Here is a 19,662-nt window from a genome sequence, read left to right as displayed (position 1 = left end):
TAACTTCTTTCATTTCGTTTTTCTGTTGGTTGCTTGCTGGAACGTGGAGTGGTTTGTGAGCCCAGAAGTAGCAATTGCGGTGATGTCAGTGTGATCAGATGCAGCTGTACCCGCCAGCCACAGATCGCCACACCTGGTGGGAAAGCGAGGAGGCGTTATCGAGGAGGCGTTTTCGAGGGTTTTGACGATTTTGGAATTTTGAGGTTTTCGGGCTTTTGGACTTTTGGAATTTTTGATTTTGAAGATATGGAGGGTGAGGTCTGGTGAGCAATGGCTGCAAACAGGGATGGCTGCAAACAGGGATGGCTTTTGAAAACGGGCTAGCGGTCAATTAGTGGGATTTTTCTTGGATCCGGATTTTGAAGGGAAATGCAGTTCGGTAAAATGCTGATATTTTTCAGGGTAGATGGTTCAAGGTGGTGCAGATCTGTGGGTGGTGAAATACGCATCCTAGGTCGTACCACCTGCTTTTAGAAAACCCGGTGATTGTTACTGGCGATTTTAAAGTTTTGCAAAAATCAGCTTTGATAATCGATTTTGAAACACATTGCGAAGAAATCCTGATTTTCGGTTTCTGTTTTACTAATTCTCTTATAGAGAGCTCGGAATTGGTCGGTAGACGTAGTGATGTCATAACGGTGGAGGAATTGTACGAATGGCCAAGAGGCTGGTTTTCACGTTTTTCAACGTTGGAGTCGTTTTCAAAAGGAATTGAGCCTTGGTGAACACATAAGGAGTGCCTTGGACTCGATGCTGTCAATGCTGCGATGCTGCTTCTCGACTCTTGTAGCAAGATTATTCCTGTAATAGCACTAGTCTAGGTGGAGGAAGCAGTCCATCATCGTCTCGCCGAATTCGAACAAACTTCACGTATTCAGCCCTTTATAGGGCTGTTTATTGGTCCTGTCAAGTCTAATATCCCAATCGCCGAGGTTGAGCAATTGGTCGGATCATAATGGTGACTTCATGAACCGTACTCCAGAAAAACAATTCTCGGCTTTTCCCGCCCAACGAACAAACATTAAGGTTTTTTCGGTGCTCAAAAGGCTAAGTTTACGTAATTGAGCAGAAAAGACTCGAGTGAAGAGCTCAACGGTCAAATCCCATTTTCGTTCATTTTTGCTCGGTGGAATTTTCAGAATCCCACGGATACTCAACCTAGGTCAATTGACTCCACCAACAACAATAAAACACTTATTATCATCAATTGAGTCAAATTCCCCAACACCCAACCACAAAAAGCCGTTTCTAAGCCAATTCGGCCTAATTTTCAACCAGACTAAGCCCTTCGGTTCGTTGTCCCGGCTTCTGTCGGCTTATCGCGACTGGAATAGCCGATCCATGCGACCGACAATAGTCACTAAACTTCCACCAATAACTCGATTCCCAAACTTTTTAGCACTTTTCCATAAAACCCTACAAAAAACAAAATCAAAAGAAGCAGTGGATCCCCCACTTGCCCCCACGTCCGTTATCTCTGCCCAGCTTTATCACACGTGACGCGGAATAACGCACGGCTGAACCCCACAAAACCGTCCAAATATCAACCACCACTTCTTTATGTTTTCTCGTTTCAACTCCAGAAGATCCACCGTGCACTCCACCAAGGGCATGGTGGCGCTGACCCAGCCATTGGCGAACGCCGCAGGTATCAGAATCTTGGAAAAAGGTGGAAATTGTGTTGATGCCTCGGTAGCGGTTCTGGCGGTTTTGTGTGTTGTTGAACCTACTTCCACAGGCGTAGGAGGCGACTGTTTTGTGCTTTACTACGATCAAGAGAAAAAGGAGGTCCAGGGCTTGTCGGGCCACGGAAAACTGCCCCAGAAACTCAACATTGACGTTGTGAGGAAAACAGAACCAGACGTGAAGGGACCCCGTTTGCCCTTGACAAGTGTCCATGCCGTGACCGTGCCTGGCGCCATTTGCGGCTGGCTTGATGCTGTGGAGAAGTGGGGGTCCGGCAACGTCACGTTGTTGGATATCTTCCAGCCGGCGATCGACTTGGCCCAGGGTGGATTCGCTGTTTCAGCAGTGGCAGCCAAAATGTGGGCCAATGCGCTGAAGAAGTTGATCCAGCAGAGCGGGAAGAACGCCGATACGTTTTTGAACGCCGACGGGCTGTTCTGCAAGGAGGGCGATTTCTTCACGAACGAGCCATTGGCGAACTTGTTCTTGAAGGTGGCTAAGGAAGGCAAGAAGGGGTTCTACGAGGGCGACGTGGCCGAGCAGATTGTGAAGAAGCTCCAGGAGAAGGGCGGCGTTATGGAGCTCGAGGATTTGGCCAATCACAGATCGCAGGAGGTGGAGCTCTTGAACATGGAGTTCGAGGGCAAGTACCTCTGGGAAATTCCGCCCAGCGGTCAGGGTATTGTGGCTCTTTTGGCGCTAGGCTACATCAAGGAGCTTGCCAAGGCCCAGCACATCGATTTACGTGCTCTCAAGCACAATTCGGCCGAGTACTTGCACTTTGTCACCGAGGCTGTCAAACTCGCTTTCTACGATTCCGAGGAGCTTGTGGCTGATCTCGAGTTTCACCCTGAAATCGACGTGAAGAAGGCCCTTACCGAAGAGGCGCTCGAAAAAAGGTCCCGGTTGATCAAGAAGGACGCTGTTTTGCAGCGTGAGCAGATTGAAGGAGAGCACGTCAAGGGTCCAGTGCCCAACCCAATGTACAAAGCCGACACCGTCTACTTTACCGTCACCGACAAGGACGGCAATGCGTGCTCCTTCATCAATTCCGTGTTCACCTCCTTCGGAACAGGCATTATCCCAGACAAGTACGGATTTGCACTCCAGAGCCGTGGTGGTAACTTCAACTTGTCGCCCGGTGCAATCAACAGTTTGGAAGGCGGAAAGAGACCATACCACACGATCATTCCCTCGCTCATTACAGAACTCACCAACTCTCAGCATGAGCTCTACGCTTCAGTCGCTTGCATGGGAGGATGGGCTCAACCACAGGCTCACGTTCAGATCATGTTGAACATGATTCTTTTCGGCCATGATGCCCAGGAGGCAATGGACGCCCCACGGTTCTGTCTTGAGCCCAACGAGGAGCACAGGCACTTGGACGTTGGTAAAGGCTCGTGGGGACCCGTTTCCACGCCACATACTCTCGTGAAGCTCGAGGAAGGCATCGACAAGGAAGTGGTGGAGGAGTTGCGTCAAATGGGACATTGTGTGGAGCATGTCACCGGGTGGGACAGGTTTGTGTTTGGCCGTTCCCAGTGCATCAAGAACATTTCTAGAGATGGTAGAGTGGTCTGGTCTGGAGGTTCTGACCCTAGAGCCGACGGTGCTGCTACGCCCCAGATCTAAGCCAGTTTAGAGACCTACGACGAGAAGTAGGCTGAAGAAAAAAGCATATACTGCTTATAGTAACCGACTTTCTATATCTGGACGCAGGGGCCAGGCCCTATGTCGAGAGTGTTGACGATGTGGGGATAATCGACAAATGTGTACAATGCAACCTAACAAGGCAGGTTCACGCACCATGAATCATTGTGCTGGAGTGTCAGGGGTCCATTTATGGGAAGTTGGATTTCAGTAGTGTCAGTCATCTGGCGTGATTAAATTGATTTTGTGTCGATTTTTTGTAGGAGTCAGGTTTGAGTCTAGAACAATGGGATGGGTTTTGGACTAGGGAGCTTTCTGGGAACTAACCAACGAGGTCAGAGTCTACTCCAATATCCTTCTATTTTTGGAAGATTTCTTTTTTTGATTCTTTTATTGAGTATCTCGATTCCTTGTAGACGAATTTAATCAAGAGAACCAAAGCCATTGGAGCACTGTGCTGCTTTTCTATAGTCTAGGTGTATTTCCATACTATGCGAATGGTTGCAAAATCGCATGATATCCACAATCCTCCCCAGCATCCCACACCACTAAAACCCAAAAACACAAAATAAAACAAGATTCCGTAAAATCATCTACACTTGCATCATCATAACTTTTAATGGTATAGTACAAACCAGCGAAAGAACTAAGTAGCGAAAGAACTAAAAGAAAAGGGCCATGATCAAGCCAATGACATTGACCTTGCCGGTGAAGATGGCAAGCACAAAGTCAATGACAAGCTTGACGTATTCGGAGTTGCCGATAATGTCGGCGGCAACGTGCCAGATCACGCCGGACTTCAAAAGAGCGTTGAGCAAAATAGGGAAAGTGACAATGTTGTTGTCCACAAGGTACTTGACCAACTTCTTGTCGAAACCGTACCAGTCGGAGTCGGTCAAGGCGTTGTAGATGACGTTGATGGCCAAGCCGGACTTCTTCAAGGAGACCATCACCTCCTCGACGTTGGCGTCAGAGCCAATGAGGTTGATCATCTGCGTGTACACCGAGTCCCAGATATCACGCTTTTCCAAGTAGGAGGCTTCTTCGGAGCGCTTGACAAGAACTTGCAATTCTTCCGCAACAGCCTCGGTGTGGCGTCTGAGGAGCTCAGCGTCGTTAGCAACGTCCTCGTCGTCAGCACGCTTGAGGAGGTTTTCAAGAGCACCAGCAAGGCCGGAAGCGGTGGAGGTGGAAGCAGCGCCGGTAGCGGCGGTGGCAGCCTCCGAAACCGCTCCGGTAGCGGCGGTAGCAGCAGTGCCAGCGGCGCCGGTAGCGGCGTTGGCTGCGGAACCGGCGGCAGCAGTGTTAGTAGCAGCAGCAGCGTTGGAGCCAAGGAGGTCCGAAACCGCTGGAACGGACTCGGCGGCAGCGGAACCGGCGGCTGGAGCAGCGGAACCGGCGAGTGGAGCAGCAGAAGTAGCAGCAGCGGCAGAAGTAGTAGCAGCTCCGGTGGATCTGGATCCTCCAAGACCACCAAGAAGACCACCAAGAAGACCGCCAGACTTGGATGAAGAAGCGGCCTGAGAAACAGCAGAAGTGGCAGAAGCAGCAGCAGCAGAGGCAGAAGTGGTGGCTGATCTGGAAGAACCGGAACCAGAGGATCCACCCAAAAGACCGCCCAAAAGACCGCCAAGCAAGCCACCGCCGGAACCGGAGGAAGCAGAAGTGGTGGAGCTGGAACCAGAAGATGTAGTAGATGGGCTGGAAGAAGAAGTAGACGAACCGCCTCCCAAGAGACCGCCCAAAAGTCCACTGATCAAGCCACCACCAGAAGATCCAGAAGATGTGGAGTTGGATCCAGAACTGCCGCTGGAGCCTCCACCAAGAAGACCACCCAAAAGGTTGCTGACCAAACCGCCGCCGGAACCGGAGGAGGAGCTAGAAGAGCCGCCGCCAAGGAGACCGCCCAAACCGCCCAAAAGTCCACCCAAAAGACCGCCAGATCCACCAGAAGTCAGGTTGCTGTTGCCCTTGTAGTACTTGACGAAATCCGTAAGACCGTCGATGGTCTCGTAGTGGGTCAAGATCAACAAGACCAAGTCCAAGGCCAAGCCGGAGTTGTCGGCCATCTCCAACAAGTTGGTCAAGTTCTTGGTCTCGATCAAGTTGGCAATGAACTTGACGATCTGGTCATCGATAAGAGGAGTTCTGACGGCAGCCTTGGCGAGGGTGACGCCGGTGCCGGTTTTGTTCAAGGACGTGAAGAAGCTGGTGAGCAAGGTGTTCTCTCTCTTCTCCAAGGGAGAGAGAAGCGCTGGAGTGGTTTCCTCCTCCAGTCTGATATCAAAGTCTGCTCTGGCTCTGAGGCCCTGCAACTCGATGGGCAAAGCCGCCGAAAACGACAAGAGCGTGAAAAGCGCCACGAGGGGGAAGAAGACAAACTTCATATTTGTGTGGTTGCAGCGGTTCCAGGGAGCTGGGAACCAGCGATTTATAAGTGGTGGTGTCGCCAGGGAATGGGTAATTTGCAGCCATTCTGCACGGCCTGCACATAGTCCATCTGACACACTTCCTGTTCGGGCAAACAAAGAGCGCCGGCGAGTCACTTTTGCCTAATGCGGTAAAGAACCCACTGGTCTGCTGCACCCCACGCAGCCCTTCTACCTCGAAGAGTTCCTCAGTGTTTTTGCTACTCAAGGCTTAACCCAAGCCTTGGGCCAAAGCCCGGTCTCCATTGCCTAACAGGGAGAAGTGCAATTGGGGCGAAGCCGACAGAGCAAAAACAACACGAAAAAACAACTCCAATACCTGAGGATTCAATTCATCACTTCCACCAAACAAAGACTCGTAAACCTCCGCCAAAGACCCCGCAGGCAGCTGATAGCGTGGTTGTCAAGACAAAGGCCGTCTTGTGCTGTATCTCGGCAACGCCTTGCACGCTTGGGGTAATGTGCGTCCAAACAAGGAAAGAGTGATTCGGCACAAGGAGAGATCTGGACACGGCTGCGTAAATCACAAATTACACTTTGACAAGGCGACGATCGGCGGGAACTTCTAGGCGACTTCTGCACTTGGAAATTATGCAATTGTGGGAAACGGCCATGTTTCGTGGTGATCGTCGCTCCGGTTTTGTGTAACTGAAAAAGTGTATCTTACCGTGACGCATTGGGAAACCTTGCTCGACGATATGTACAGAAGATTAAATGGGTGTCGTTTTCGGACAATGAAAAGGGGATGGGTTCCAAGAATTCGCCGTAAATGTTGGTTTTTTGGCCTTCTCCTATTGTAGAAGACCCGGGCTTCATGTGCCTTTCTTTGTTCTCTTTTTTGTGCTACTCGCTAGCGCCTTGCGAGATCGATGTGGACCATTTTTGATGAAATCGATGATATCAAGGCTCCCCGACGAAAGCCCGTTTTCGGGCCACGCCAACCTCAGCATTGTTGGCGAAAGTGACCAAAAAAGCGGCTTAATACCCCCCAGCGGCGGCCTCGAAAGGTGGCACAATAAGCGCCCAAATCGCCATTTACGAACCGGGCTTTTGTGTAACTTCCGGTGATTGGGCTTGTTTTCGGTGGTCACTCACCTTGGCGGTCCTTTGTTTGTGGATTTGATAAAATGGGGCCGAAAAGGCGGCTTCGGTGGTTGAATACTCGTTTTCCATGAATCCCAAAGTGACATATGCACCGAAGCTGCCAAACGGTGGCCCTGACGTCCACGGGCGATCCAACGGTCCTTACATATGCCTAAATTTACAAATACTGACAAAAATTTTCGAAAACTGCCAAAATCGGTCTACACTCCACTAATCGTTACCTGTATTGAAATCGAACGGGCCTAGGTAGTAGGGTCATAAAAGGTATAGTACAGTCCCAAGACGGGCACTAAAGTAAGAAGGCTTAGGTAAGAAGGGCTCTAAGGAAACCAAGCACGTTGACATCGTTTCTCAAAACGCCTCTGGCAAAGTCAAGAACGGTTCTGACGTGGGACTGGAGAATGTCGCCAATGACGCTCCAGATCACACCCGTGGTGAAGAGAGAACGCACCAAGTGCTCCAAGTCAAGAAGGTCCTCCTCGAGAAGGTGCTCGATGGTGTTCTTGAGGAATCTGTGCCATCTGTGGTGGGTCAAGGCGTCGTGGATCACACTGATACCGAGTCCAGACTTCTGCAAGGAAATCAACATTCCAAGCGAGTCCAGGTCCTCCTCGGCCATGATCGAGGTGGTCTGGTCCCAGGCGGAGTTGTAGTCGTCCATGGTGGCCACGGCGATGTCCTCGTCGGCGTTCTCTTCAGAGTCCTCCAAACGCTTGAGGAGTCTGGTCACTCTGAGGGCCAAGATGTCGGAGTCACGCTTCATGATTTTGCGGTCCTCGTCGTCGGAACGCTTGAAGAAGGAGGCCACGTCGGAGGCGACATCGGCAAATTGCTGGGCGAGAGTTCTGTCCTCGTCCTCGTCCTCGAGGTCCTCAATGTCCAATTCCTCTTCCTCCTCCTCGGCTTCGTCTGTGGAAACTGGAGCCTCAACGGCAGAAGTGGCCTCGTCGACTGGAGTGACGGATGTGGCAGCAACGGGAGTCACAGAAGTTTCAGCAACAGAAGTCTCAGCGGTGGTTCTGTTGGAGGAACTGTCAGACTCATCAGAGGATCCGCCAAGCAGACTCAACATGTCGAAGATTCCGTCAAAGTCGCTGTCGGACGAAGACGAACCACCAGCTGACGAAGCCACACCGGCAGAAGCAGAACTAGAAATGTCAGAGAGTCCACTCAAAAGCCCACGCATTCCAGATGCTGGACCAGCGCCTCTGCTGCCACCGAAAATATTAAACAATCCGCCCAACGTGCTGTTGCCGAAAAAGTCCCCGAAAAAGTTCTGGAAAATCAACCTCGTGATCGCCACAAGCAAAGAGCCCGTCTGCGAAGGATCGGTGCCTCTGTAGTAGTGGGTGAGGTCGGTGAGACCGTCCCAGACCTCCCAGTGGGTGAAGAACAAGAGGGTCAAGTCGAGGGCCATGCCGGACTCGTCGGCGGCAGGCAAAAAGGCCTCGATGCCGTCGCCTCTGAACAAATCAGCAATGTTTCTCATGATGGCGTTGTTGATACCGGGGGAGTTGACGGCGTTTCTGACGAAAAACACGCCGGCGCCGGTTCTGTTGAGCGAGGCGAAGAAACGGGTGAGTCTCTCGTTTTCTCTTTTCTGCAAAGGAGCGACCTCCTCCTGTTGTTCTCTCTTGACGACAAACTCTTCCTTGAGAGCAAGATTCTGCATCTCGACAGGCAAGGCTGCCGAGAAGGAAAGAAGACTGAAAAGCGCAAAAAGCGGGAGGAATACGAACTTCATGGATGGGGAGGAGCAGCAGAACCCAGTGGGCAGCCCTCTCTTTTATAGCTCCACGGCGCCAAGCTACCAGTATCAGAACACCGATGGTTGTTGTGGATGGTGATATTTGCAGCCAATGTTGGTACTGCACACAGTGAGCGAAGTTTGCCCGATCGGGCAACTTTCGAGCCGCCGCGGGACCCTTTTTTCCTTCTTCGGGGAACCGGCCATGCACCCGGGGTATGGACGATCTTGGACCTGCTTGACACGAGCTGGTAGGCCAATAAAGTGGGCGGATACGACGGAATTGGTGCTTCTAAGCCACGATCTATTTTTTTTATTTTTTAGCGTTTCATCGTTTGTCGTTTCGCCGAAATTCAAAGCTTCTCGTGAAGACGGTTCCATGGTGCCTGACGAGCTCGTCAGTGCACTTGACAATACATAATGCCCGGGCCAAGACCCTGTCTTATTTGCTGCAAAAGGAAGACCACAAAAGGAGGATATTACAACAGATGAAGAAAATGGTAATCAGGCGTGTGAGGCGATGCCACGGCAAATGGAATATGACGACATCGCTTCCAGAAGTTGTCCAATGAAAATACACCTTCCGTTGCGTTTAAGCCCCAAAACTACATCTCGTTTATTGCAAACCTCTTGCCCCTTTGGGTTTGCAGCCTTAGCCTGCCGAGACTCCACGACAAGAAAACCAAACAAACGAACAAACAGAGAATACAACCTATGCGGCTGAATCCCCTAATCGAGTGTCTCCGCAATTGACAAACCGTCAACGTTGATTTTTTTAGGGAGAGGTACGATGCCGGGGTATACCCGGAAACTTGCACATGGAGCTGTTTGTGGTTTTGTTGCCCTGTGAATTCGCTCTTGTAAGGCAGATAATTAGCCAATGTGGGTATATGGGTTAGCCGAATTGGGCAAATTATGTGCATTGGAAGGACGAGAAATGGCCCAAGTGGGTTTCCAGAGGTAAGTCGGCCCGCTGGGTGGTTTTTTCGGTTTCCGGTGGGTAGGTGTAGTTAGGCGATTTGGCGATCTGCGAAATAGACTTTTCTGTTTTGATCTGCTGATGGCTGAGAGGGTTGAACTCATTTTGAAGGGGCTCTATACGATTGGGTTGCTGGAGAGACGGTTGGTGGGAAATTGCTGATTTGGAAATGAAGGTGACGGTGGGAGGTTCGTTGGACATGATAAATGGTGGCATTACTTGAATACGCAAATGGCTCTGATCAAGATTTCATTGAAATGGAGCTCAAAAGCCGAAATTATTACCAGCTGTTCTGGATCCTAAAATTTAAGAATACAGCTTCAAAAGCTTACTACTATTGCTAATGATGTGTGCTTTCAGCCGTACAATCCAGTGTATAGCTGTATTAGCTTTAATATCACCACTACATTCATGAACATAAAATATCCACATATCGAAAACTCCTTCCCCTGAAACGCTTTCAATTGCTCTTCCACATCCAAAGTAACCTAAAAGTCTATCCGCAAACTCTCAAACCTCCCCTTACCTATAAATCGACAATCTAGTCACCTCAATCGACAATCCACTTACCTCAACAACCACCTTTTCCCAAATCCCACCACCCAATCTCAAAATTTTCAGCATCCAATAATCGTTAAAAAAAAAAAAAAAAAACCGTCGCGTCCGTCACCGATTCCAGATCTTTCTCCATGCACCGTTTCTTAAGTTCAACACCGGCCTCTGTGCGTTTGAACCCATTCTACACTGAAACCACCACCCGACCTGGCCGCTTGAAAAACCATAAAACATCACCGAATCTCCCAACCTCTACCCTCCTTTAATCTCCCAAAACTTAAAAATCCAAAATAACCCCAAAATACCGACCATGTAGCTCAACGCCAACCGTGTATGGTGTACGGATGTGCCACCAGGAACGCTGATCTGATCTCAATCACCTACTCAATTCATACCAACTACTATGTCTGCTGACGATGACTTGGTGCCCGAGTCCGTGGAGGGCTACACTGTGGGCGAGAAAAAGACAATTGCCGAATACACCAAACTCGACGCCGAGGACGAGTCGCTTGCCAAGTGGAAGGCGTCTTTAGGGCTTGCTGAAGGTGAACCTTATCCCGTGAAAGCAGGCGACAAAAGGACAGTTGTTATTGTGGAAATGTCGTTGACGTTCCCGGAGGACAAGTCGCTCGAGCCAATCCGGATTCCGTTGGAGGACGCGAGCGGAAACACCATCGACAAGGACATCAAGTTCTCTGTCAAGGAGAAGTCCGTGTACGAGTTGCACATCAAGTTCCGTGTCCAGCACGAGATCATCACGGGCTTGAAGTACTTGCACTCGGTCAAGAAGGCTGGTATCCGTGTGGAGAAGATCGAGGAGCCATTGGGCTCGTATGCGCCTAACACCAAGGACAAGCCATACTACGAGAAGTCCTTGGGTGCCACGGAGGCTCCCAGCGGCATGTTGGCTAGAGGCAGCTACCTGGCGACCACCAAGTTTGTGGACGACGACAAGACCGTGCACTTGACGTTTCCGTGGTCGTTCCAGATCACCAAGTAGGCTTACGGTGGTGCGGTGCACTGTTCCGGGGCGTTCTTGGCTTAGCTAAGTATAAAGCAGAAATATGGGCTCAAAACGGGCGGACCGTCCCAGCTGTAGAATGTAGAAGAGATTGATGCCTTCCTTGTGTATTCTATGATTTTCTATAAGTGTCCCACGGAGACCACTATCACCTCGTTCCTAATCGCTTCTTTCCTTTGGGCCGTGATGGAATGTACGTTGGTGCCCTTTTGACACCCAGAGAAACCGGTGTATCCTGAGGTGCCGATTGTGGAGCAAATGAAGGAGATACCCTGGGTGGTTTAAACAGAGCTGGTGCTGAACCAACAGCTTTTTGAGGTGTTGGAGCGTTCCATTTCTGTGACACTCCAACTGACCTCTGATTCAAAAAGTTAAGTGGAGATCTCTTCACTGGCTTGGCTTCTCGGGCGCTGCTAAACTCCACAGAGTAGTCGTTGAAGCGAGTTTTGGATTCTGCGTCTTGGCCATGGAACTTTTTGATCAACTCGTCGGTCAATTCCACTTTTTCCTTCCCAAGCAAGTCATACAAGTGCTCAAGCACCTGGAGGTCCTTGAAACTGAGTTGTCTTGAGCGTTTTTCAACAATGCCTTTCAAAAACCGAGACACCTTTTCCACGCCTCTCCAGCTCCCGTTACTGGGTCCATCCACATACGATGAAAGTAGCAACAACGCTTTGGCTCGTGTGACAGCAACGTAGAAACACCTTCGTTCTTCATTCACGGATTCCTCGTCTGTCATGGCAAAAGAAGCAGGAAGAAGACCTTCTGAAACGCCAGGAACAAACACCACAGGCCATTCGAGACCCTTGGCTCCGTGGATCGTGGATACCGCCACTTTTGGTGTTGCATCCTTCTCGCCTTGTTCAGGATCAGTATCGAATAATCTCACAGAAGCTATGAAGGTTTGGAGGAAGCTTTGACCAGAGACTTCGATTTCTGTGGGAACTGGGGCCTCGCCTTCCTCAAGATAGTCAGGAAGGTAATCCTCCTCGGGCATTTCGTACTCCACAAGCTGATTTTTGACCTCCATGATGTTCAACTCGCAGTCCACATTTTCAGCAAACTCTCTCTGAAGACCTGATTGGACGTAAAGGCCGGTGAACATCTTGTCAAGCCGGCTGCCGAGGTCGTCAGTGCCTTCAACGTCATCGGGAAGGGCCTGGCGGTGCTTCTCAATTAGCTGAAGAAAGCCGTCTAACGATTTTCGAAGCTTTGGACCCAAAGACGAAGATACCGAGCCGTTTGCAAGATTCTGGAGAGTTTGAAAAACCAGACCTCCCTTTTCAATCTGACTTTCCAACTCTGCCACAGCCTTAGGCCCAAATCCTCGTTTCGGGAAATTCACACATCGTAGATACGCAATTCTATCGTTCTCGTTGGCAACACACCTCAAGTAGTCCATCATTGCCACCACCTCCTTGCGCTCCCAGAAGGCCCTTCCCTTGACCATGAAATACGGAATTTTCTTCCTTGCTAGTTCCGTCTCGATAGCTCTGGTCTGGTAGGCTGATCGTACAAGAATGGCACAATCTGAATGCTGAAACGACGGAAGCGTCATGATCTGCTTGATTCTCGAGGCAACCCATGCTGCTTCCTCCTCGGCCAGATGGAAGTTTCCGTAAACCGGCTCAATGGCACATTCGCTTTGAGATCTGAGCTCCTTCATGGTTCTTCCAGCCTGCTGGTGCATGAGTTTCTCAGATAGACTGAGGATTCCTGGGGTGGAGCGGTAATTCTCCTCGAGGGTAATCACCTTGAGTTTGTGGTTCTTGTAGTACTGTCTCATTTTGTCGAAATTGATGCTCTGGGCGTTTCTGAATGCGTAGATGCTCTGATCAGGATCACCAACAATCGTCACGTTATTCTGGAGCTCAGGATCGCTCAAGCTGCCCTTGGCAAAGTGGTACATGAGCTGGAGCTGGACTTCGTTCGTATCCTGAAACTCGTCCACTAGGGTATGCTCAATGTAGCTGAGAACCGGATACCTTGAGACAATCCTATGGCAGTATAAAAGACAATCGTCAAAATCAAGAACACGGTTCTGTGCTAGTCTTTCCTGGTACGCCTGGTACACGATCAACGAAAGAGGGTTCTTCTGTGCCTCCTTGGCGTAATCCTCAGGTAGTAGTCCTCTCGCTTTCAAAGACGATATGGCTTTCTGGAGCTTCTTCGGGTCAAGCCCCCTGTACTTGTCATCGTTGCTTTTAAAAGGAAGAGTATAAATCTCCTCCATCTGGTCAATCTCATCCCACTTCTCATCCGGCAACCCGAGAATCGCTTCATTCAAAACCTGTCTGGAATCACGGTCATCGGCTATACTATAGCCCTCCAAGCCGACCCTGGTCCCGTATTTCTGGATTATGCGGTAACATATGCTGTGGAACGTTCCGATGAGAAGCTTGCCCACGGCGATCTCCGTGCCCCTGAGCAACTCTCGTAGTCTGTCCATCATCTCATTGGCTGCTTTCTTCGTGAATGTCGTGACGATGATGTGTTCTGGCGAGATGTCCTCGCTTAGAAGGAGATAGGCGACACGTGCCACGAGAACCTTTGTTTTTCCGGTTCCTGGGCCCGCCACGATCTGGAGAATCCCGTTGGCAGGCGCCTGAACTGCCTGACGTTGTCGTTCATTGAGGCCTCTGTAGACTTTTTCGAGAATCCGCAGCATCTGCTGGGTATGTGGTTTTCGGGGAGGTTTGGGTTTTGTGGAATTTGGGCCTGAAAGTTTGGCTCAGCCGTTGTGGTGGGTTGGTGGTGAATTAGGGTGTTGTTGTATGTTGATAATTTCGCAGCCATATCGCGTGAAGAGGTGCACCAGATGAGAAGGAAGGGTACGTGAAGTTAGGCACATCTGAGGGTATTATGCTGGAAAGTTCAAACTGACTATCTATTGGTAGGCTGAAATGAGTGATTTGGTGATTTTCATGGAATTTTGTGTTTTCACCTCTTTCAAGTGGACATCTCTATTAGTCCTATTGAGCCCTATCTCCACATTCTCAGCGTTCACTATTACCTATAGTCAAGAAAAAGAATGGCAAACTTTGCAGATGAATTCGTTATCCTCCTTTTCCTTACTGCGGCTGAAATCTTCTAAATCACTGGGAGATTCATTTTTTGGGGCACCTCCATGAGATCATGATGCACCTTCTGAGTACACCCACAAAGCACCTTCAACTTCTACGAGGCACACCTTTATGAACAGTAGCAAGCCGATGGAGCCCTACAAAACATAGAAGCTCAAAATAAATCAACTCTCCGAAGTACTGCTTTTTCCTTAAGATAAGCAATTCACCACATCTGCACTATCATGCATTTCGCAGCCATATTACACCACGAGCACCCAGATTTTCCAAATACCCACTTATCAAAAACACCAAAAACCACCAAAAACCACTCAAACGTCAAATCTCAAAAACCCCACCCAAACTTCCAACCCCTAATCAATCCCACCTCCACCTCCCCACAAGTCCCACCTCCACCTCACAACCTTATCGCACATCGCGCGATATCAACATCACCTACTACTCCACGTTCCTTCCCTAAACCCACGCCATGTGGTTTTACTGGCTCCTTTTTGCATGCAGTCTAGCCCAGGAGGCTAACTGGCCAAATCTCTCCGACAGAGCCGACCAGGCCTTGCGTGCAGAAAGAGATATCGCCATGGACATCCCCATCGATCAACATACACCGTTTGGCATTTCGGCCAATCGACTTATATTCGATATCCAGGGCTACTCGACCGACGCCTTGGGAACACTCAAAACGGCTTTAAACGTTGGCATCAACGCTGTCATGCTAGATGTGTATTGGAATGAGTACACGGGGAGGTGGCAGCTTTGTCCTGCTCCTATACCCCAGGGAGCTACAAATAACCGATCTGAAACGGTCCTGGTTTCCTGGAAAGGCAGCACTTACAAGTGCCAGCCGAGCTTCGGCGATATGGACGTGTATGCAACGCTAAGAGACTACCTACGGCTGCTGAACACCAACAGTCAGGCCAACGTGATACAGTTGGTGTTGAACTTGAAGCTGATACTTAACGACACGGTGGTGATTCGGCTGAATCTGACCAACAGCTCGTCGTTGGTCACGGGGCCAGCTCCCACGTCCATTTCGCCAGGAATGGTGGTCTATCTGCCTGAGTATATGGAACTAGGAAACAGCTCCTTGTCTGACCCGCTCCTGTCGCTCAGCTCGTTTCTCTTTTTGCCGTCTGAATTGGACATGACCAGTCCGCTCAACTCGACGGTGGCCTACGATGACGAGTACCCCTCGCAGCAGGACTTCTTGTACTCCTTGTATAAGCGTGCATTTGTCACTGCTGTCACTGACGAGTACCGTAATTCCAGCAATGGCTACAACGTGACGGTCGCCGACGCCAAAACCATCTTTTTCTACGGCCAGAACAACTTCACTCTGAACCACACTGGCGAAGACGTTCTTCAAGAATGTCACGATCGACGTCTTGGGCCCTATGATCCAAACTACTACAACAACAGGGTTCTGGAGTCCAAGTTCCGCATGCTCATAGACAGCAACAATAACCGCTTCACCCCGGAAATCGCCCACCAGGCGCTTCAATGCGGCTACATGCCAATTCTCAATGCATCTGTTTATCCTCTTTTAAACAGAACAAACCTCACAGGCGAGTACACCGGGCGTGTTCTCAATAACTTTATTCCTTATGCATACTGGGCCTGGGCGCCCTTTGAGCCCGACAACTCATTCAGCAACACCACAAGGCTTTCTCTTGATTTCGCCGAAATGAGGCCAAGAGATGACGATCACGACGACGATGATGACGACTACGATGTGGGTTACGATGATGACCCGGACTGGCAACAGACGGCAGTGTCGCAAGTTGCAGAGAAGTGTGTGGTGATGAAACGAAAGGGCTGGGCTGTGGAGAATTGCTACAACAAGTACCGTTTGGCGTGCAAGCACAAGAACAACGCTTTCGAATGGACACTCTCTCACGACATTTCCCTGTACTTCAGCACGGATCAGCCGGACTGTCCCAAAAACTACAAGTTCAGCGTTCCTCATCTGAGTACTGAGCAGCTTGCATTACAGAATTTCCTAAACTCCTCCAGTGTGGTGTATCCAGTGTGGATCGATATGAACGATATCACCATCCTGGGCTGTTTCGTGGATGGAGGCCCTTACGCCGAATGTCCATACAAAAAGGCTGTCACTACAAGTAACCTTATTCGACTGGTTGCACCTTCTGCGGTGGTGGCGGTGGTGATACTTATATTGATCTTCTTTGAGCGTTTCTTCCTACTGACACCAATTCACACCAATCGCCGTCGCCATTGGAAGAGGACCATCAACCAGCATTACAAGAAGAACGACTACGAGGGTGTGCCTTCTTAGGCGGTCATATTCAAATATCATCAAACCGCCACTATCAGAGGCGGTCCATGCATTATTCACTATACTATTTATTCAGAGCTGAGCGCTGAAACTGGCAGATATCGATGCCTTTTTGCCTCACTTCGAAGGAAAGCTAGCAATGCCTAGCTACCAACGACAATCCGACGATCCGTCAAAAAATACTGACATTGCCATTCAATTTGCAACTGAACTCTATCTTTGGGGCAGTTTGCAGCCAGTGTCGCAATGTCGCATGTCGCGCGCGGAGGGCAACTCACTTTCCCCCTTCATCACCAACTACCTACCACTCCAATTACCTCCATAAACCAATGAGTGACCCTAATTGGCAGAGAATTTCTCATGAATTGAGACGCCGTGCGGCCCAAGCACGTCCTGGTGGAGGTGCTCCTCCAAAAATGCCTGGTGGCCTTTTTTCTGTCGGAGGTCTTGTTCTTGCCTCTGTGGGACTCTGGGCTGCTGGAAACTCCCTTTTCAACGTTGACGGTGGTCAGAGAGCCATTGTCTACTCCCGTTTGAGCGGAGTCCAGTCCAGAATTTACCCAGAAGGTACGCATTTTGTTTTGCCTTGGTTCCAGAGACCTGTGGTCTACGATGTTAGAGCCAAGCCCAGAAACGTCTCTTCTTTGACAGGCACCAAGGACTTGCAAATGGTCAACATCACCTGTCGTGTTTTGTTCAAGCCAGATGTTTTGGAATTGCCATCTATTTACCGAACCTTGGGTCAGGACTACGACGAGAAGGTTTTGCCGCTGATTGTCAACGAGGTGTTGAAGTCAGTCATTGCCCAGTTTAACGCTTCCCAATTGATCACCCAGAGAGAGAAGGTGTCGAGACTCGTGAAGGAGAACCTCACGCGCCGTGCCTCCAAATTCAGCATCTTGTTGGACGATGTTTCCTTGACTTTCATGACATTCTCACCTGAGTTTAGTGCCGCCGTTGAGGCCAAGCAGATTGCACAGCAAGACGCTCAGAGAGCTGCTTTTGTTGTTGATAAGGCAATTCAGGAGAAGCAGCAATTGGTTGTGAAGGCTGCTGGTGAGGCCAAGTCTGCTGAGTTGATTGGTGATGCCATCAAGAAGTCGAAGGACTACGTCGAGTTGAAGCGTTTGGATACCGCTCGTGAGATTGCCCGCATCTTGGCCAACTCGCCAAACAGAATCCTTTTGGACAACGACACCTTGTTGTTGAACACTGTGGCGGACACCCGCAAATGATGTACATAGTAAACGATACTGATAACGACTCGGAAGTGTAGGTGGCTTTGGGTATCGGAGTTGAAGCAAAGTGTTGGGTACTAGCAACACAATTACCTCTCTTAACGGCAAAGTCCTTATTGGAACCACCGAACTTCTTCCCAAAGCTACACAACGAATTGATACCTACATGAATTTCAAAACGATCCAATTGTACCTAAACCAGGCGCTTGGCGCCGATACCAACAACACATTATCATAGAATGGCCTATCCATTCACTACAGGCAAGCAGGCCTAGAAGATCGAGTTCACGATGTTCGAACCGATAGTGGCACCAGCACCGAAAATGGCCGCATTACCCAATTTACCACCAAACTTCTTAACATGCTCGTGACCCTTTCCATGCTCGCCGCTAGACTGCTCAACCTGCTGCTCCTGGGGCATCTGCTGAACCTGCTGCTGTTGAGGGTAGTAGTTGGCGGATGGAGGAGGATATTGGGAGTATCCGCCGTAAGAAGGCTGCATCTGGCCGTAGCCGTTCTGTGGGCTCTGGCCGTAACCGTTTTGTGGGCTCTGGTACTGGCCGTATGGGGCATTCTGGCCGTTTTGTGGGTACTGTGGGTACGTGGGCTGGGGCACCACCTGGTCGTAAGGGGGAGCCGAAGGAGACTGGGCTCTGTCTTCGAACGTGGCCTTTTCGTTAATTGGCGCCTTCTCCCTGGTCTGCTGGAACTCGGTCTCCAGAATCACAGACACGTAGTTGGATGGGAAAACACCCGCCTGGTCTGGACCCTGGCCCAATTTGCAGCCCTTCCACCAGTCCAGAGAAAGGTGCTCCACGACAGCCAACTTGTCGTCCTTAGACAAGGCCAAATCGTCTGCCTCCTGCGCCTCGTAGTTGTACAAGGCCTTGCAGTAGCCGATAGGGCCAGCTGGCTTTCTAGGAGGCACTCTGGCAGGATTGGCAGGTTCCTTGATTTCGTCCTGGATTGTGGATTTCTGGAGGCTCTGGGAGACTTCTTCCACAGGGTCCTCCTTTTCTGCTGAAAGCTTCTCAGCTCCCCAAGGGGCCATTCCCTTGGAGTAACGTTGAGGAAGAGCCTCCAGCAAAGCATTGAAGAGCTTTTCGTCTATAACCTCGGAGTCATGGAGAAACTCCAATTCTGTACGGATATTTGTGAGCGATCTGTTGATGAGAGCAGCCGACATCCTGGTGCTTTTTTATTGTTTTGTTGGGGAAACCAGAAAGAAGCTGGAGTAGAAGGAGTTGGTGATTTAAGTAAGGGTGCGAACGAGGCACTGCTAATGACGGTAAAGCTTAAATGTGGGGGAGGGTTTGATTTTGTGGAATTTCGTGGAAACTTTGGGAATTGGGTGGATTTGGTGAAAGGTGTTTGGAATGGTTGATTTGAGTGGGAGAAGCGGGTATTTATAGTGTTTTGTGGGGTTCGGCTCGGCAACAGCATGGACCGATCCTGAGATGGTAGTGATGAGAGTTCAAGGTGTGAAGGGGACAAATGGAAAAATGAGCAAAATTTAAAAAAGGCTTAGTAAGATATCTTGAGGTTTGGTTTTCTGTTTAAAACGAGGAAAGTGATTTTCGTGGGTTCTTCAATTGGGTGTTGGTAGGCTCAACGTGGGTGACTACATGGGGCTCTTGCATGGCCTTGCAGGTGATGAGTTTTTCAAGCTTGGCCCTCTTTGCACATTCGTGAAGAAAACGGCCTTCAAAAAGTCCATCTTCAATGATGAAGCTTTTAGTGTGATCCAGATCCCCAGTATTGGCTGTCCGACTGATCATTGAGACAAGAAGCAGCCGTACAACCAACTGTCATAATGGAGCTATCGACCCATTGAGCTACCATGACCAACCCCCAGCGTTCTCTTCCAAATCAAGTGG

The 19,662-nt window shown here is 49.9% G+C and overlaps 8 protein-coding genes across 8 annotated transcripts; 4 read left to right on the top strand and 4 right to left on the bottom strand.

Moving 5' to 3' along the window:
• Window positions 1-1,560: 1,560 nt before the first annotated feature.
• On the top strand, window positions 1,561-3,318 carry ECM38 (Ecm38p; the record flags this gene model as incomplete). The annotated part of the gene is made up of 1 exon (XM_024858336.1): window positions 1,561-3,318. One exon carries the CDS (start codon window positions 1,561-1,563, stop codon window positions 3,316-3,318), a length of 1,758 nt encoding a protein of 585 aa, XP_024713742.1.
• A 680-nt stretch (window positions 3,319-3,998) lies between these two features.
• Window positions 3,999-5,723, bottom strand: C7M61_002979 (uncharacterized protein; the record flags this gene model as incomplete). The annotated part of the gene is made up of 1 exon (XM_024858335.1): window positions 3,999-5,723. One exon carries the CDS (start codon window positions 5,721-5,723, stop codon window positions 3,999-4,001), a length of 1,725 nt encoding a protein of 574 aa, XP_024713741.1.
• Window positions 5,724-7,173: 1,450 nt separating this feature from the next.
• Window positions 7,174-8,613, bottom strand: C7M61_002978 (uncharacterized protein; the record flags this gene model as incomplete). Its single annotated transcript, XM_024858334.1, has 1 exon — window positions 7,174-8,613. One exon carries the CDS (start codon window positions 8,611-8,613, stop codon window positions 7,174-7,176), a length of 1,440 nt encoding a protein of 479 aa, XP_024713740.1.
• Window positions 8,614-10,553: 1,940 nt separating this feature from the next.
• RDI1 (Rdi1p) lies at window positions 10,554-11,150 on the top strand (the record flags this gene model as incomplete). The annotated part of the gene is made up of 1 exon (XM_024858333.1): window positions 10,554-11,150. One exon carries the CDS (start codon window positions 10,554-10,556, stop codon window positions 11,148-11,150), a length of 597 nt encoding a protein of 198 aa, XP_024713739.1.
• A 169-nt stretch (window positions 11,151-11,319) lies between these two features.
• C7M61_002976 (DNA helicase) lies at window positions 11,320-13,839 on the bottom strand (the record flags this gene model as incomplete). Its single annotated transcript, XM_024858332.1, has 1 exon — window positions 11,320-13,839. The coding sequence occupies one exon, from the start codon at window positions 13,837-13,839 to the stop codon at window positions 11,320-11,322; it is 2,520 nt and encodes an 839-aa protein (XP_024713738.1).
• An 884-nt stretch (window positions 13,840-14,723) lies between these two features.
• Window positions 14,724-16,547, top strand: C7M61_002975 (uncharacterized protein; the record flags this gene model as incomplete). Its single annotated transcript, XM_024858331.1, has 1 exon — window positions 14,724-16,547. The coding sequence occupies one exon, from the start codon at window positions 14,724-14,726 to the stop codon at window positions 16,545-16,547; it is 1,824 nt and encodes a 607-aa protein (XP_024713737.1).
• A 329-nt stretch (window positions 16,548-16,876) lies between these two features.
• PHB2 (prohibitin subunit) lies at window positions 16,877-17,782 on the top strand (the record flags this gene model as incomplete). The annotated part of the gene is made up of 1 exon (XM_024858330.1): window positions 16,877-17,782. The coding sequence occupies one exon, from the start codon at window positions 16,877-16,879 to the stop codon at window positions 17,780-17,782; it is 906 nt and encodes a 301-aa protein (XP_024713736.1).
• Window positions 17,783-18,056: 274 nt separating this feature from the next.
• PIN3 (Pin3p) lies at window positions 18,057-18,971 on the bottom strand (the record flags this gene model as incomplete). Its single annotated transcript, XM_024858329.1, has 1 exon — window positions 18,057-18,971. The coding sequence occupies one exon, from the start codon at window positions 18,969-18,971 to the stop codon at window positions 18,057-18,059; it is 915 nt and encodes a 304-aa protein (XP_024713735.1).
• Between the last annotated feature and the right edge of the window lie 691 nt (window positions 18,972-19,662).

Source organism: Candidozyma pseudohaemuli, assembly GCF_003013735.1.
Source record: "Candidozyma pseudohaemuli strain B12108 chromosome Unknown scaffold00006, whole genome shotgun sequence".
Classification (NCBI taxonomy): domain Eukaryota; kingdom Fungi; phylum Ascomycota; class Pichiomycetes; order Serinales; family Metschnikowiaceae; genus Candidozyma; species Candidozyma pseudohaemuli.
The sequence above is the reverse complement of the archived record's forward strand: the minus strand, read 5'-3'. Positions and strand labels throughout refer to the sequence as shown.